At 50.3% G+C, this 15,758-nt stretch overlaps 1 protein-coding gene across 2 annotated transcripts in view; it reads right to left on the bottom strand.

Annotated features, from left to right (window-relative positions):
* Positions 1-15,758, bottom strand: part of PTDSS2 (phosphatidylserine synthase 2) — a 42,145-nt gene that overhangs the window by 9,423 nt on the left and 16,964 nt on the right. For both annotated transcript variants that reach the window (XM_012525632.3, XM_004459764.5), the window contains exons 3-4: positions 9,929-10,011; positions 6,524-6,591 (exon numbers count right to left, since the gene is read on the bottom strand). In XM_012525632.3, coding sequence (XP_012381086.1) covers positions 6,524-6,591; positions 9,929-10,011 — 151 coding nt within the window. The remainder of the gene's footprint in view (positions 1-6,523; positions 6,592-9,928; positions 10,012-15,758) is intronic.

Raw genomic sequence — 15,758 nt, 5'->3', positions numbered from 1 at the left:
AGGGAGTTTGTTACCAAGAGACAAAATCTACAAGATCTTAAAGTGCGTGTTACAGCCTGAAAGGAAAAGGGAAAGCAGCCTGGAAAAGAGTGTAGAATGAAGAACATACCAACTGTTAAAAGACAGACAATATTAAGATATGACAAAAGAAAGCCAAGGGATAAAATGGACAAAGTAAGCAACGCCTTTATGGTAGTAACCCTGAACGTTAGTGAACTGAAATCCCCAGTTGCAAGACATTGAATGGAAATTAGCTTGGAAATATTATGTGCTCAAGGAGTGTGATGTATACATTTTACTATCAAATGTTTAGAAAACAGATCAATACACAAAGATGGATGGATCGATAGAATATATGGGCAATGTGGCAAAAAAAAACTGGTGGCTCTGCATATCTGGGGATGGGAGATAAGCTGGAGTTCTCTGTATAGGTTTTGTATTATTTTTGCAACTATTCTTTAAGTTTGAGATGACTTCAAAATAAAATACTCAAGGGAAGCGGATGTGGCTCAAGTGATAGGGCTTCCGCCTACCATATGGGAGGACCCAGGTTCGATCCCTGGGGCCTCCTGGAGAAAAAGAAGAGAAAGTGTGCCTGCACAGTGAGCCCAGTGCCTGCATGGCGAGCCGAGCGCCCATGTGGTAAGTCAAGTGCCTGTGCAAGTGCCCGTGCGGTGAGCCAGTTCCCATGCAAGTGAGTCATGCAGCAAGATGATGATGCAACAAAAGAGAGACGAAGGGGAGAGTCAAGGTGAAGCATAGCAGAGACCAGGAACTGAGGTCTCTCCACACCAGAGGTCCCCAGGATCCCTAGGATCAAATCCTGGTGAATCCTAGAGGAGAGAAAATGAGAAGACAAAAAGGGAAATAGATACAGAAGATCATATAGTAAATGGACAGACAGCAAAAACAATGAGGGAAGGGAAAGGGGGAATAAATAAATCTTAAAAAAATTTTTTTTAATTAAAAAAAATCTAAAAATAAATGACAGACTGATAGAATGTATTAAAAAATTTGAGCCATCTATTTGTTGTCCACAAGAGACTCACCTTAGATGACCTATTTTCTACTTACAGAGTCAGACCATGGAGTGTATGCTGGTGGGCTGAGAAGGGAGATGTAGGTAGAATGTTTAATAAAGTCAATGTAAATATGTGGTAATGGATGGACTTGATAGTAGCACATAATGAGTGTAACAAACCAATGATTTAGGGATGTGGTTGTGGCTGAAGTGAGTAGTTCATGTCAGCTGGAGGACAGCTGGAGGATAATCTAGGGACCATGTAACAATGATTTTGGAGGTAAGTGAGGATTGTGGTTAACACTATAATTACAGGAATGTTCTGTGAGGTATTAAGAATGTGATGGAATTGGGAAAAATGTAACTAATGTAATTTATAGACTATAGTTAACAATACTGTAATGATTTTGTAGCAAAAGCAAAGAAGGTACTATATTAATTCTAAAGGTAAAACAAGAGTATATGGAGTTTGGTTTGTGAGCTTTGATATGATTAAACATTTTTCCACTTCATCTTTTTTCATTAATAAGGAGACTCTGATTAGGACATCTAGGTAAACTGTGCTCATCTGTGTATCTTTCTGAACACTGGAGGAATACTTTAGTTTGTTGTTAGAATTAGATGAGATAAAAGTTTTTAGGAGTAAAGCTTCCATAACTTGTTGAGCTGCCTTTTGTCTGTTATTTAAATTTTTGAATTTTTAATAAGTTTGAATAAAAAGAGGAAAAAAAATGTGCCTGGAACAAAAGAACAGACAGCTCAGCCCGCCCGACAGGCCCTAGCCTGTGAGCTGTGTCACACCTATCAGCACGCGGCAGCACTCGCAGGGCAGCGCATTCTGGGTTGCAAACCAACCCTGACATGATTAAGTAAACTGCAATCACAGAGAGAGCAGGAGCCTCTCCAAACACTTGGAGATTAAATGACACACTTCTAAATAGATCATAGGTCAAATAAGTCGCAAAAGAAACCTCAAAACATTTTAAACCGAACAAAAATAAAATTCAACATCTTAAGATGTATGGGATTGCAGCTAAACCAGTGCTTAAAGAGAAATTTATAGCATTAAATGCTTATATTAGAAAAGAAGAAAAGTTCTCTAATAACCTAAGCATCCACCTCAAGAAACTAGGAGGAAACCCAAAATAAACACATTGCATGCAGAAGGAAGGAGATAACAAAGAGCAGCTGTCAATGAAACTAAAAGGAAAGAAAAGAATCAATCACTCCATAACTGCATCCTGAAAACAGAAGAGGGAACACATCCTTCCTCATTCCAGGAGGCCAGATTTCCTAGAAAAAACCATGATAAGAATGGAAAACGAGGGAAACGGACTTTGGCCCAGTGGTTAGGGCGTCCGTCTACCATATGGGAGGTCCGCGGTTCAATCCCCGGGCCTCCTTGACCCGTGTGGAGCTGGCCATGCGCAGTGCTGATGCGCGCAAGGAGTGCCGTGCCACGCAAGGGTGTCCCCCGCGTGCGGGAGCGCCACGTGCAAGGAGTGCGCCCGTGAGGAAAGCCGCCCAGCGTGAAAAGAAAGTGCAGCCTGCCCAGGAATGGCACCGCCCACACTTCCCGTGCCGCTGACGACAACAGAAGCGGACAAAGAAACAAGACGCAGCAAACAGACACCAAGAACAGACAACCAGGGGAGGGGGGGGAAATTAAATAAATAAATCTTTAAAAAAAAAAAAAAAAAAAAAAAAAGAATGGAAAACGAGGAGAACCAGCAAGATGAGGGTAGAATAAGGAGCTCCTAGAGTCAGCTCCTGCTACAGGGCAGTTAGCAAACACCCAGGGCTCTCTGGAGCTGCTGAAGCACCTGTTTGGGGGCTCCAGGAGACCAGAAGAACATCTTGCAACTTCCTTGATAGAGTGGAAGGAGGAGACTGCCCATCTGCAGAGAAGACTCGATTTTCTAGATGTAGTATCATGTCATCAGTGAATAGTGAAAGTTTTATTCTGGGAAGCAGATGTGGCTCAACTGATAGAGCATCCATCTACCATATGGCGGGTTCAGGGTTCGAGCCCCAGGGTCTCCTGACCCATGTGGAAAGCTGGCCCAGTGCTGCTGTGTGCAAGGAATGCCATGCCACGCAGGAGAGCCTCTGCTCATGAAAAAAGCGCAGCCTGCCCAGGAGTGGCACCGCACATATGGAGAGCTGACACAGCAAGATGATGCAACAAAAGAGAGACGCAGTTTCCCAGTGCTGCTGGATAATGCAAGTGGACACAGAAGAACACACAACAAATGGACACGGGGGGAAGGGGAGAGAAATAAATAAAAATAAATCTTTTAAAAAAAGAAAGGAAAACTACACACCAATATCTCTCATGAACACAGATGCAAAAATCTGCAGCAGGATATTAGCAAATCTAATCTAAGGCTGGTTTGACATTCAAAAATCAATCAACATAACCTACTATCAACAGGCAAAAGAAAAAAATCATTTGATCCTAACAACTGATGCAGAAAAAGCATTTGACAAAAATCTAATATCCCTGATGATAAAACTCTTGGCAAACTGGGAATAGAGGGGGACTTCCTCAACCCGGTGGGCAGTGCCTGTGGTCAGCCCGCAGGGAGACACTACTTCACGCTGAGAGCCTGCGTGCTTTCCACCTAAGACCCGCAACAAGGCAAGATCCTCTCTCACCGTTCCTACTCAGCTTTGCACTTACGTCTTACCTAGTTTAATAAGCAAAGAAAAGTAAATTGAGGGCATACAGATCAAGAAGGAAGACAAAATTCTCTTTGTTCACAGATGGCGTGATTGTCTAAGCAGAAAATCCCAAAGAATCATTAAAAAACCCTTGGAGTGGAGCAAATGTAGCTCAGTGGTTGAGCGTCTGCTTTGCATAAACGAAGTCCCAGGTTCAATCCCCGGTACCTCCGAGAAAACCAACAAACTCTCATTGGGGAGCAGATGTAGCTCAATGGTTGGGTGCCTGCTCCCCAGGTACGAGGTCCTGGGTTCAATCTTCAATCCCCAATACCTCCTAAAAAACAAACAAACAACAAAACCTCTTGGAACTATGAGACAGAATACAAGGTTAATATACAACAGCCAGTTGTGCTCCTGTATATGCCAGCAATGAGTAACTGGAGTTTGAGGTTTTTAAAAAATTACAACAGCACACACACAAAAAGAACTACTTAGGTATATATCAAACAAAATATGTGCATGACCTACATGAAGACAAGAAAACTCTGATGAAAGAAATCAAAGCTCTAAATAAATGGAGAGTCTGTGCTCATGACTCAGAAGACGACAGTTCGCCCCAACTGGATCCAGAGAGTCGAAGCAATCTTATCACAAGTCAGGCAAGCTCTTCTGAGGACGCCAACAACAGACTCCAAACTTTATATGGCAAGGCAAAAGGTACAGAACAGTGAACCCTGAGGAAGAAGAGCGTACTCACAGAGTAACAGCCGCTGCTCCTCAGAGACCACGGAGGCCAGCAGCCCGTGGGGCAGCGTCACGAGCCGGAGAGGCTGGCAGCCAAGAATCCCATGTCCAGGAAAACTCCTTCAAAAAGGAAGGAGGAACTAAGACAGTCACAGACAAGCCGAAGCCGAGAGGAGCAGAAGCGTTCCAATCAGCTCTAAATCCTGTCAGTTCAACCCAAACTCACTTACAGATTCAAAACAATTCCAATCCAACTCCCTGCAAAACATCTGTATACAGACAAGTTGATTCTAAAAATTACATGTAAAGGCAAAGGAAAAATAATAGCTAAAACAGTTTTGAAAAAGAATTAGGTTGGAAGAATCACATTACATGGGTTTAAAATGGAAGAGAATCCAGAAACAAACCCGTACAAATATCGCCAATTAGTTTTCAACAAAGGTGCACAAGCAGTTCAACAGAGAACAGGTGTCTTTTCAACAAATAGAGCTGGAGCAAATGGATGTCCGAATGCACAAGAACAAACCTCAAACTGAACCTCACAACGTATACAAAACAACTCACGGCAAGAGGGTGCTCTGCAGGGAGGCAAGCTGCTCTATGTCTTGGCCACACATCGACACGCGTGTAAAACGCACAGCACTGCACACGCACGCAGCTGGTGAAACCTGCATGAACTCTGGCTGTGCCAATGTCCATGTCTTGATGTGGGTATTGTACTACACCTGTGTAGAACATTCCCAGGGAGGATTACCAGGGAGAAGGGCACACAGGACCTCTGTGTACACATTTTTGTGACTTCTTGTGAATCTACATTTCAAAACAAAAAGTTAAAAAATAATGAAACTAAAAATGGATGATAGATTGAAATGTAAAACTCAAACTTTTAGCAGAGAACATACAAAACGTTAATTATCTAGGGTTAGTTGAAAAAAAATGAATGAAACTTTTTAGTGAATGAAAAGACAATCTATAGACTTGAGGACAGTATTTTACAATCACATATCCAACAAAGGACCTTGTGTCAATATTAAAAACCCTCAAAACTCAATAATAAGGAGAAAAAAGAAACAAAGTAAGGGCAAAAGACTTGAATAGACACTTCGCCAGAGAGGATTCAGGCATGGAGAACAGAGGGGACAAGCTCAGCCTCCTTACCACCAGGGAAAAGCAAATCACAACCCGAGATGCACTCCCGACATCCGACAACTCCAACTGCTGACAAGGCTGTGAAGTAAAGGGAACTCTGATACACTGGTGGGAAAAGCAAAGGTACAGCCTCTTGGGAAGGCAGCTGGCAGTTTCTTCAAAAGTTAAACATACGCCCAACATATGACCCAGGATTCCCACTCTGGGTGCTCACCCCAGAGAAAGATGCAAACAACTACAACCAAAAATGAAGATGGTGGCATTTTTATTGCCCTTACAGGAAATAAAAAGAGGATTTAAGAGGACACTATGAACAACTGTAAGCCAACAAATGAGGTAATAGAGATGAAATGGAAAAATTCCTAGAAACACATAAATTACCCAAACTGTTTCAAGGAGAAACAGAAAAGAAAACCTCAACTAATTTACAAGTACAGAGACTAAAACCACCACCAAAAAACCTTCTGCCAAAGAAAAGCCCAGGACCAGGGGGCTTCACTGGTCAACTCCACCCAGCAATTAAAGGCGATTTAACCCCAATCCTTCTCAAACTCTTCCAAAAAAACAGAAGAGGCGGGATCACCTCCTGACCCATTCTCTGAAGCCAGGCCAGGTAAGGGTATCCCAAGGAAGGAGAACCGCAGGCCAGTGCCCCTCAGGAGCAGATGACTGCCGCTCCTGCTGGTGGCACGTCCGCAGCACGGGCGTGGGCCTGCCGGGCTTGGCACCTGGCGCTGGGACAGGGCTCTGCTCTGGCGTGTTGCCAGCCCCTCTCCAGCGGGAGACCCCGGAGGATCCCTGGAGTCCTGTGCCCACATCCTTGGGGTCCACCCTCGCTTCTTAGCAAGATCTAGGGGGGCTTTTCCGTCACCTTCCACTTACCCCGGGGCTGTATCTTCATCTAACTGCCCACACTCTGTCCAACTAAGAAAAACCACTTACCTGGAAGAGTATAAAGATGAGAAACAGCTCGTAGACCACGCTAACGCAGAGCCAAAACCTCCAGTAAGCTACGAAGACAACACAGACATGTTAGAGGATCGGACCCAAGAACAGCCTGTCTTCAGCCCTCCCAGGACCCCGCCAGAGCCTTTCCAGGGCAGGGTCGAACTCAGCTGCATTCAGTTTTCTCTCTAGTGTTTTTCCCTTCTTTTCTTCTGTCCAGTCCTTAAGTCTTACTTGCCCTTTTTCACCAAGTATGTCTGCAGTAGGTTTTGGATAGATACCTCTTTATCAGCTTAAGAGAATCCCATTTTATTTCCAGCAGGCTAAATTTTTCTCAAATTAATTTTCTTATATTTAAGAGTATAATGTTTTTCTATAATATGTTAATGTGAAAAATTATATTAGGTTTCCTAATGTCCTTGAATTCCTGGGATAAATCCAATTTGATATGAACTCTAGGCAACCGTCTTCAAGATAACACAGCACCCCCAATAAGTGTGCCTGAGAATGTGTCACTCCATCTCCTTTTATCAGTCGTGACTCCAGATGATTTTCATGCAGAGATGGAAAGCTCGATTCTCACTGGGGGAGAGCAGGACAGAGAAAGCCTAGAATGGTTCTAAAATGTAAACAACTTTTCCCCTCCAGGAACTTGGGGACGCTGTTTAAGACAGATCTAAGATATTTAATTTGTTACTTATGCCTGTTAAAAAGATAAAAATCAACACCCTCTTTAAAAAGCAATTCATCTTGAGTGCAGAGTGTGCGCGTTTAGGAGACACTGGAGGAAGAACTGCTGCATGGAGGCCTGGACGGGCCAGAGGGGGTGGGGCACCCCTGTGGGCAGTGGGGCCCGCTGGAAGGGCGGCTAGGCCCCCGGGAGGTGGGGAGAGGCCACAGGGGCTGGGTTGGGGATGGGGAGGGGGCGGTAACGACGCGCACAACGCTGTGAGCACCACACAAGCACTGCGCAACCTGAGTGTGCTTAGAAGTGTCAGGCTGCAAATATGACTAGAACCAGGCATTTTTAAGGTCTAGAAGAGATCTGTACAGCAGCGGCTCCTTGTGCCAGCCATGGCTACTTTAAGGCATTAGTAACAGGAAGTACATGGAACTATGTATTTTATGCATGACTTTTTCTGTAAACTCACAACTTTTTAAAAAAAATTTATTTCTCGCCACCCCCCCCCCCCCCCCCAGCTGTCTGCTCTCTGTCCATTCGCTGTGTGTTCTTCTGTGACTGCCTCTACCCTTATTGGTGGCACTGGGAATCTGTGTCTCTTTTTTGTTGCGTCATCTTGCTGTGCCAGCTCTCCGTGTGTGCGGCACCATTCCTGGGCAGGCTGCACTTTCTTTTTGCGCTGGGTGGCTCTCCTTACGGGGCGCACTCCTTGCGCGTGGGGCTCCCCTACATGGAGACACCCCTGCGTGGCAGGGCACTCCTTGCGCGCATCAGCACTGCACGTGGGCCAGCTCCACAGGGGTCAGGAGGCCCGGGGTTTGAACTGCGGACCTCCCATGTGGTAGGCGGACGCCCTAACCATGGGGCCAAGTCTGCTTCCCGCTACAATTTGTTAAAAACAACAAACGTGCTGGGGGAGTAAGGAGAAGCAGCCTTGGGTAGGTGGGCAGAGGCCATGGTCAGGTTCTAGGCCGAGCGTGACGGGGCAACTGGCTTGTTCTCGGGGCTCAGTAATGGGAAAGAGCGCTGGACTCGTCTAGCTGGTTCCAGGGCTGCAGGAAACCGCTCCAGGCAGCTCCACTCCTGCCTCGGGACTCGAGCTCTCCCTGGCGTCTCCTTGTCCTGAGGCAGTGTCCCCAACCTCTTCTGTCGCAGTCGCCCTTACACCCACCCCAAGGCCCCCAAAGCAGCTCCCCTGTCCCCCAGTTCCAACGCCAGGGTTCAGGGCCCCTTCCCTCTCCCTCGGGCAGCTCCAGTGGTCGACGCCAGCGTCTCTGATTCCCAGCATTCTCCTTCATCCTCCTAAAAATCTAATCCAACGGGAAGACACAGGTACTATTCCGATTTACTCCACTTTCTGAGGGAGCCACAGATGGAAAAAAAAAATCTTTCTGTGCAAAGCCAGCGAGGGAGGGGGCGTCTTCCCGCCCCACACAGGGATGGGACAGCAGGGAGGTAGGGCCAGGGCCACCTCTGGGAGCCAGAAACCTGAGCACGGCGCGCAGGACCGGCCGCCGTTTGCTGGAGACGTTCTGCCGGGAGAGGGTGCGGGTCCCACCAAGCCAAAACACCTGGGGGAGGGCGGGGGGGCGCGGCAGGCGTCCCCGTAACTGCAGTAAGCCCAGCACTGGAAGACACGTGGCGTTCATCCAAAGCAAACCAAATTTTAAGAAAATTTAAAAAGGTAGAACGGGGCTCAGATCGCAACTTCAGAAACCACCTGCACCAGCCTCGGGAGGAGGAAGGCACGCGGCCCGGTGGGAAGGCAGAGCGGCCCTCCAGCAGGGAGGCTGGACGCTGCGCACGCCCCAGCCCTGCCCTCTCCTCTGCGGCTGCACAGGCCGTCCCGGAGTGCTGCAGCTGGCTTTTCGAGCAAGGCTGGGTGGTTTCGAGCTGCAGGAGGCCCGCTGCTGCCCAGGGCCCCAAAGAGCCGTCTCCCGCACCTTTGGGGCCTGTAACTGTACTCCAAGGAACTTTTATATGTGAACGAGCAGGTACGCACACAGATGCGTGCGCAGACATTCACGGCGGGCTAATTTACTGTGCAGGACTAGAACCCTCCTGGATTTACGGTAATAAGGGACTGGCCAAGAAATTACACGTCACTCGCACGACAGCTGAGCAAGCAACCAGGAGGCACCCAGCTGTCAACGGTCACCGCCTGAGGAACGCTGGGGCCAAACCCAGAGTGACAGGTGCAGGACATCGACCACACGTGCAGGACAACTCCAACCTCACTTTAAAAACTATGTATGCATATTTGTGTGTGTGTATATATATATATATATATATATATATATATACACACACATACACACACCAAGATGGAACCAGTTATTGTTTTGTGGGTGTTTTTAAGTATTTTTGTATTTTCTGTTTTTCAAATTTTCTACAATAAATGCACATCCCTACTTAGAGATAGTAAAGAAATAGGTTTTGAAAATTACTAAGCGATTAACCTTCTGGAAAAACAAACCACCCCCCTGCAACCAGAGTCCCGACAGAACGAGGGCGTCTACTCCCCGCTCTTCCTCCGAGGCAAGGGGCAGCAGGGGGCCCGGCCAGCCGCAGCACTCCCTCTGCTCGCTGCCGGCCCGCTGGAGACCTGTCTGCTGCAGCTCCCCGGGGGCAGGTGCCAGAGGGCACTGACACCAGCTGCACCAGCGCAGCCTCTCGGCCGAATGGCCTTGTGGGTAAAAGAGGGAAAAGCAGGACGCTACCTGGGTGAGGTCTGGAAAACGGCCCATCTTTAGCTTGAGTGACTCCAAAGCATAAGAAAACCACAATACTGGCCACGACACCTCTGCAAATAGAGAACAAACAGCCGTCAGTGGGCGCCGGCGCCTCAGGGTGCAGGCTTCCCCAGGAGCTCCCAAGGGGCAGCGCCCGGGCAGGAGGTGGACCTGGGTGGCTGCATGCAGCACCCGGCTGCGCATTATTTTTCCCGCAAAGCTCTCTCCCATCGCCCCCGCAGGCTCCAGGCACAGGACCCCAGCCGCAGGAGCCTCGCCGGGCAGACGTCAGGCACGTCCGCACCCTGAGGTGGGAGTTCCCTGCGGGCTCTTCCCACACCGACGGGTCTCCTGGAGTCGGGAGCAGATGGAGGTAGAGTGTGCGGCCCCCAACGGCCGACGCTGGAGATACACATGCACACAGGGCTGCGGGGGCACCGCCTGCCAAGGGGCGAGCAGCCCTGTTGGGCGGGACGGGGCCTCATGGAGGCCGACCCCTTCCCCTGGGCCTCACAGACCCCGCAGTGGCCTCCCGGATGCAAGGTGGCCGGTCATCTGCCCTCGGCTTGTTTCTACTTCCACGGAGCCATAAGGCGCAGGTGGCAGCGCGTGGCCACGTGCAGTCAGCGCACCCCCTGCACCCAGGCCTGGTGTGCGGCTCCACTCGCCGACGTACTCTTTGGGTACGGGCCTGGCTCGACCGCTCCGGCGTGCAGCCCGCACGCACTCTGACGCCACATGCGTCTTGGCTGATGACCACACAGCGTGCAGGCTGCTGGGGTGGGGCTGCAGCCCCGGTAGGCCTGCACACGTGCCTGCCGGGCACACCCAGGAGGGAGCAGGGATGGGCCTGACCCTAGCAGACCTGCACACAGCTTCCCAACGCCACCGCGCCAAGCCCCACACCCCGGCCACGCCGAGACCCCGGAACGCTGAGCACCGGTTTCTAACTTCCTGGCCAGTGGGAGCTCCTCTTTGGAGAAGGGCATTCTGAAGCCTGTGCCCATTTTTCTTACTGACTTCTGGGATTCTTCACATATTCTGGCACAGGTCTTTAACTGAAATGTGCTTGGAATGCCTCTCCTCCGACTCCCGAGTGGGAGGCTGTGTGGGTGCGGCGCAGGGCTGCCCTGCGGCCAGGACTGGCACCTCCCCTGCAGCCTTTTCTCCACATTCGCCCCAGGGCTCAAACTTACCAGGGCACCTATGGAAGGAAGCTCCTGGTACACGCCGAGCCCCACTGAGGACAGGCCAGGAGACACGTCCCTGGGGCTGCACTGAAGAACCTGGACTCCCGAGCCCGGCCCACTCAGCTTCATAAATCCCACCGCTTTTTGCCCGGAGCTACATACAAAGGCTGTGCCCCCAGAGCCACCCTCCACCCCCCTTCCACGTGGCTGCAAGTGCAGCTCCCCAGAGCGCGAGCAGCCCCCCGCCCCCTCAGCAGCCATCCCGTCTCCTGTCCCCCAGAATGAAATCGACAGCTTGCGCAGCCTCCAGGGCTCATGCGGCAGCACCAGGCCCAGCAGGTCGCGGCTGTGCAGCACGGGAAGACACGGGCTCCTGCCAGGCGTCCAGGGGCCTAGGGGCCCATGTCCACAATGTCCTTCAGAAGACTCAAGAGGACAAAAGCCTTTTCACTTGGGCACTCTGGGTGAGGAGCCAGCTCTTTGTTCTTTCAACTCTTCTGGGGGTTGGAAATCCCTCAGAATAAAAAGTTGGAGAAAAAAAATGACATCCACTATGGCGCCCTGTACAGCAGCATGTCTCCCGGCCCATGACAGGAGCTGCGGCCGCAGGGGCTCTCAAGGGGCTGGGCGGGGGCACCAAGGCACAGAGAGCCACCCTGATAGGGGCTCACCCGACCCCAGCCCATCTACGGCACCCTACGCGCCCCCTGGCCCCGCTCTGTCCAAAACTGAGTCAGCCCAGTCAGCCCAAGCCCCGATCCTCTGTGGCCATGGGCAATGCAGCCCCCGCAGCTCCCATCCCACCCGCCCAGTCAGTGGGAACAGGCAGGGACGCCATGGAGACATAACAACAGCTTTCAGCTTGACGACACCTTCTCTCTCTAGGTCTACCCTGGCCCCAGCAGTGAGGTGACCCAAGGGCAGCCCGGGGCCCCTAATGAGGCCACAGGGCTCTGCACAGCGGCCGCTGTCAGCACGAAGCTGCAGGGCGTGCGTGCCTCCCTCTCACTGCCACGTGCCAGCAGGACCACAGACCCATCAGAGGCAAGCACCCCGTCCGTGTGCGGTGCCGGGCTGTCTCCCTCCACGCACACATTCCCATCTCCGTGGGTGGAAGACAACGCACACGTCTTGCCCGCCCCCCAGGCGAGGTGTCGGCTGCCCCAGGCCCACTAGCAGGCCGAAGGCCATGCTGGAAATCCAACCACCACACCCCCATTGTGGCCTTTAAAACAGTTTATTTACTTATTAGCTATGTAGGAAACACTCAAGTACTTGGGAAGGCGTGCCAGTTGAACAAACGTGTTGCATTAAAAAAGCACATCTCTCCGTTTTGGGAGTTACTGCAAAGGGCGCCCACAGCGCCCACAGCGCCCGGCCCCCTTCACTGCCGGCCCTCGCTGGAGGCCCGCACTGATCCCCGTCACCCACGGCCGCGCGGGCATGGCTCCTTCCTCAGGCCCCGTCCAATGCTCCTCTGCTGGGATCCACCTCAGGGTTTTCTCATTAGACTGGGGCGATGGTTTTGGGGGTCCAGAGGCACCTCCCCGTCAGCGCTGGCTGAGCAGGGCCTGCAGGTCTCCATGCAGCCTCCTGAGGGCGACACGCTACATGAATTACAACTATTCTGCAAGGCGGCTTCTCTCTCCCGTTTATTTACGTATTCCACCATTTATTCCTATCCATACGCATCTATACTCAGCTTGCTCCGTGTCCCTCCGACACACCCCCACTTCAGGCTTTGCTTTTGTTTCTGTTTCGGTGCTTCCTTCGCCCTGGCACTGGAGATGCTCCAGGCTCCTCTGCAGTGCTTCGTGCTTCAGCCATTTCCTGAAAAGGCGGGTTCCTGAGAGCGAGAAGCCAAGCCCGGGGCCTGCAGTGAGGCGGGAGGCCCACCCTGGCCTGCGCCTCGATAGTTCTGGGTGTATTAAGGTAAACGTGAGTTTACTCCGACGTGTGCAACTCTACCCAGCACCTCACGGGCCTCTGAGCCTCCTCCCCTGGCTTATCTGTAAACTCCTCCACCAAGAGTGAGAGAGCTGGCTCCCCCGTCTGCCAGCCCCTTGGCGTTCAAGCCCAGAAAACATTTACTGTGCTTTCCAAGCCGGGAGCCCACCTCCCCATGGAAACAGCTTCATCAGCTGGCACGCAGCTCTTGCTTCCCCTCCAGCTCCAGGAGTTGCCGTCCTCCCACAGCCTGCCCTCCACCCTGGCTTCCCTCACCTCCCATGTGATTTCTAGCAATCTGCGTTTGTTAAGGACGACTCTTGGGACTGCACAGGTCTACAGGTTTCCACACAAGCTTAACGTACTGTATTCACCACTGTAATACCATATAAAAGCCTTTCACCACTGTAGAAAATCCCCGACGCTTCATCTAGTCAACCCTCCCCATCCCCCGAACCCCTGCAAAACAACTGATGTTTTTACTGTCCCAAGAAGTCACGTATGGCTGGAATTATACCGGTATGCAGCCTTTTCAGACTGGCTTCTTTCACTTAGCAATATGCATTTACAATTCATCCATGACTTCTTAAAATTTTAAACTTATTTTGAAATACTTTCAAAATTACAGGACAGTTAAAAGAATACAAACCCCATACAGAGACCTCCACGTACCCCTACTGCCCAGATACCCAGGCCCACCCATCTGAACACCCTGCGACACTTGTTGTATCATTCCATCTACCATCCAGCAACAGACCATTTATTTGTCTACCTCTCTCTCTCAATAATCCATTTTCTGAATACCAGAGTGTAGGTTAAATACATCAAGCTCCTTGAACACTTAATACTGCCAAGGACGTTTCCTAAGAACAAGGATCCCCCTTACTGACCCACCTGAAGTGCAGCTGTCAAGCTAAATAAAAATTCACATGGACATCAAGCTTACAGTCCACACGCCATTTTCCAAATGCCCAGTGACGTCCCTTGAGCCCCCCTCCTCCCTCACCAGATCCCCCCAGGATCACGAGCCGCCTTCAGCTGCCCCTGTGCCTCCTCCCTCGCTCTCTTCTGACTGGGAGCACGCACACATGAACTTCCCCTCCCGGCCCCGAGCACCCATGCACTGGACTAACCACTCCGCCACGCCGAGGTGTCCTCACCACCCTCCACTGCTAGAGCGCCCGTCTCTCCAGACAGACACTCGCCCCCATTCCGCATCGACTCCCCAGGGCCCCGACCCCACCCTGCCAACCTGCACTCTAATTTCTGTCTTTATGAGCTTGCACATTCTCCAGTATTTTCTTTGTAGTTGCCATGGAGCTTATATATTATAAACTTAATATCCTAAATCTGTAACAGTCTTGTTTGCTTTGATGCCGAGTTAACTTCAATGATCTGTACAAACTATGTTTCCATACCTCTCTGTTTCCCCACGTTCATGCAGTTCTGGTCACAAATCACATTTTTATATTTTATGAGTCCAAAACCACTCATTTATCATATTTTATGCACGTCCCTTTTACATCCTGTAGGAAGTAGAAAGTGGAGTCAGAAATCAAAAATAAAATAGTACTGGCATTTATATTTACCCGTCGTTACCCTCACTGGACAGGTGTATTTCTCCACATGGCTTCAATCTATTGTCCTTTCAACCTGCAGAACTCTCTCTAGCATTTCTTGAAGGGCTGGTCTAGTGATGAACTCCCTCAGCTTTTGTTTATCCCTTTTTTTATTTTATTTTATTTATTTATTTAATTCCCCTCCCCTCCCCCGGTTGTCTGTTTTCTGTGTCTTTTTGCTGCGTCTTGTTTCTTGTTTCTTTGTCCGCTTCTGCTGTCGTCAGCGGCACGGGAAGTGTGGGCGGCGCCATTCCTGGGCAGGCTGCTCCCTCCTTCGCACTGGGCGGCTCTCCTTATGGGTGCACTCCTTGCGCGTGGGGCTCCCCTACGCGGGGGACACCCTGCGAGGCGCATCAGCACTGCGCATGGGCCAGCTCCACACGGGTCAAGGAGGCCCGGGGCTTGAACCGCGGACCTCCCATGTGGTAGACGGACGCCCTAACCACTGGGCCAAAGTCCGTTTCCCTATCCCTCATTTTTGAAAGACAGTTTTGCTGGTTATAGAATTCTTAGTTGGCAATTTTGGGCATCAGCACTTTAAATGCCTTCTTGCTTCCACGGTTTCTGATGAGAAATCGACAATCTTTTTGAAATAAGAATGTTGCTTCTCTCTTGCAGCTCTCAGAATTCTCTTAATCTTTGGCATTGGACAGTGTGATTATAACTTGGCACAGTGTGGGTCTATTTAGATGAATCCTGTTGGGAGTTATTTGAGCATCTTGCATATGTATATTTGTGCCTTTGGTTAAATCTGGGAAGTTTTTGGCCATTATTTCCTTGAATGTTCTCTTGCCTCTTCCTCTGGGACCCCAGTATGGGCACCAGGACGCCTGATGGCACCCCACAGGCTCCTCAGGCCCCCTTGCTTCTCTTCAACCTTTCTTCTTTCTGTTCCACAGACCACACGAGTTCAGCGACCTTATCTCCAAGGTCACTGCTCCTTTACTCCACCAGCTCGTCTACACTCGAAATCCACTAGGGAATTTTTAATTGGTTATTTGGTCTTTAGCTCTGTTTCGTTCCCTTTCATAATTTCTATTTGTCTAATGATACTCTCTTTCT

This window comes from Dasypus novemcinctus, chromosome 10 (genome assembly GCF_030445035.2).
Source record: "Dasypus novemcinctus isolate mDasNov1 chromosome 10, mDasNov1.1.hap2, whole genome shotgun sequence".
In the NCBI taxonomy this organism is placed as follows: Eukaryota; Metazoa; Chordata; class Mammalia; order Cingulata; family Dasypodidae; genus Dasypus; species Dasypus novemcinctus.
This window is presented reverse-complemented; position numbering and strand designations above follow the sequence as displayed.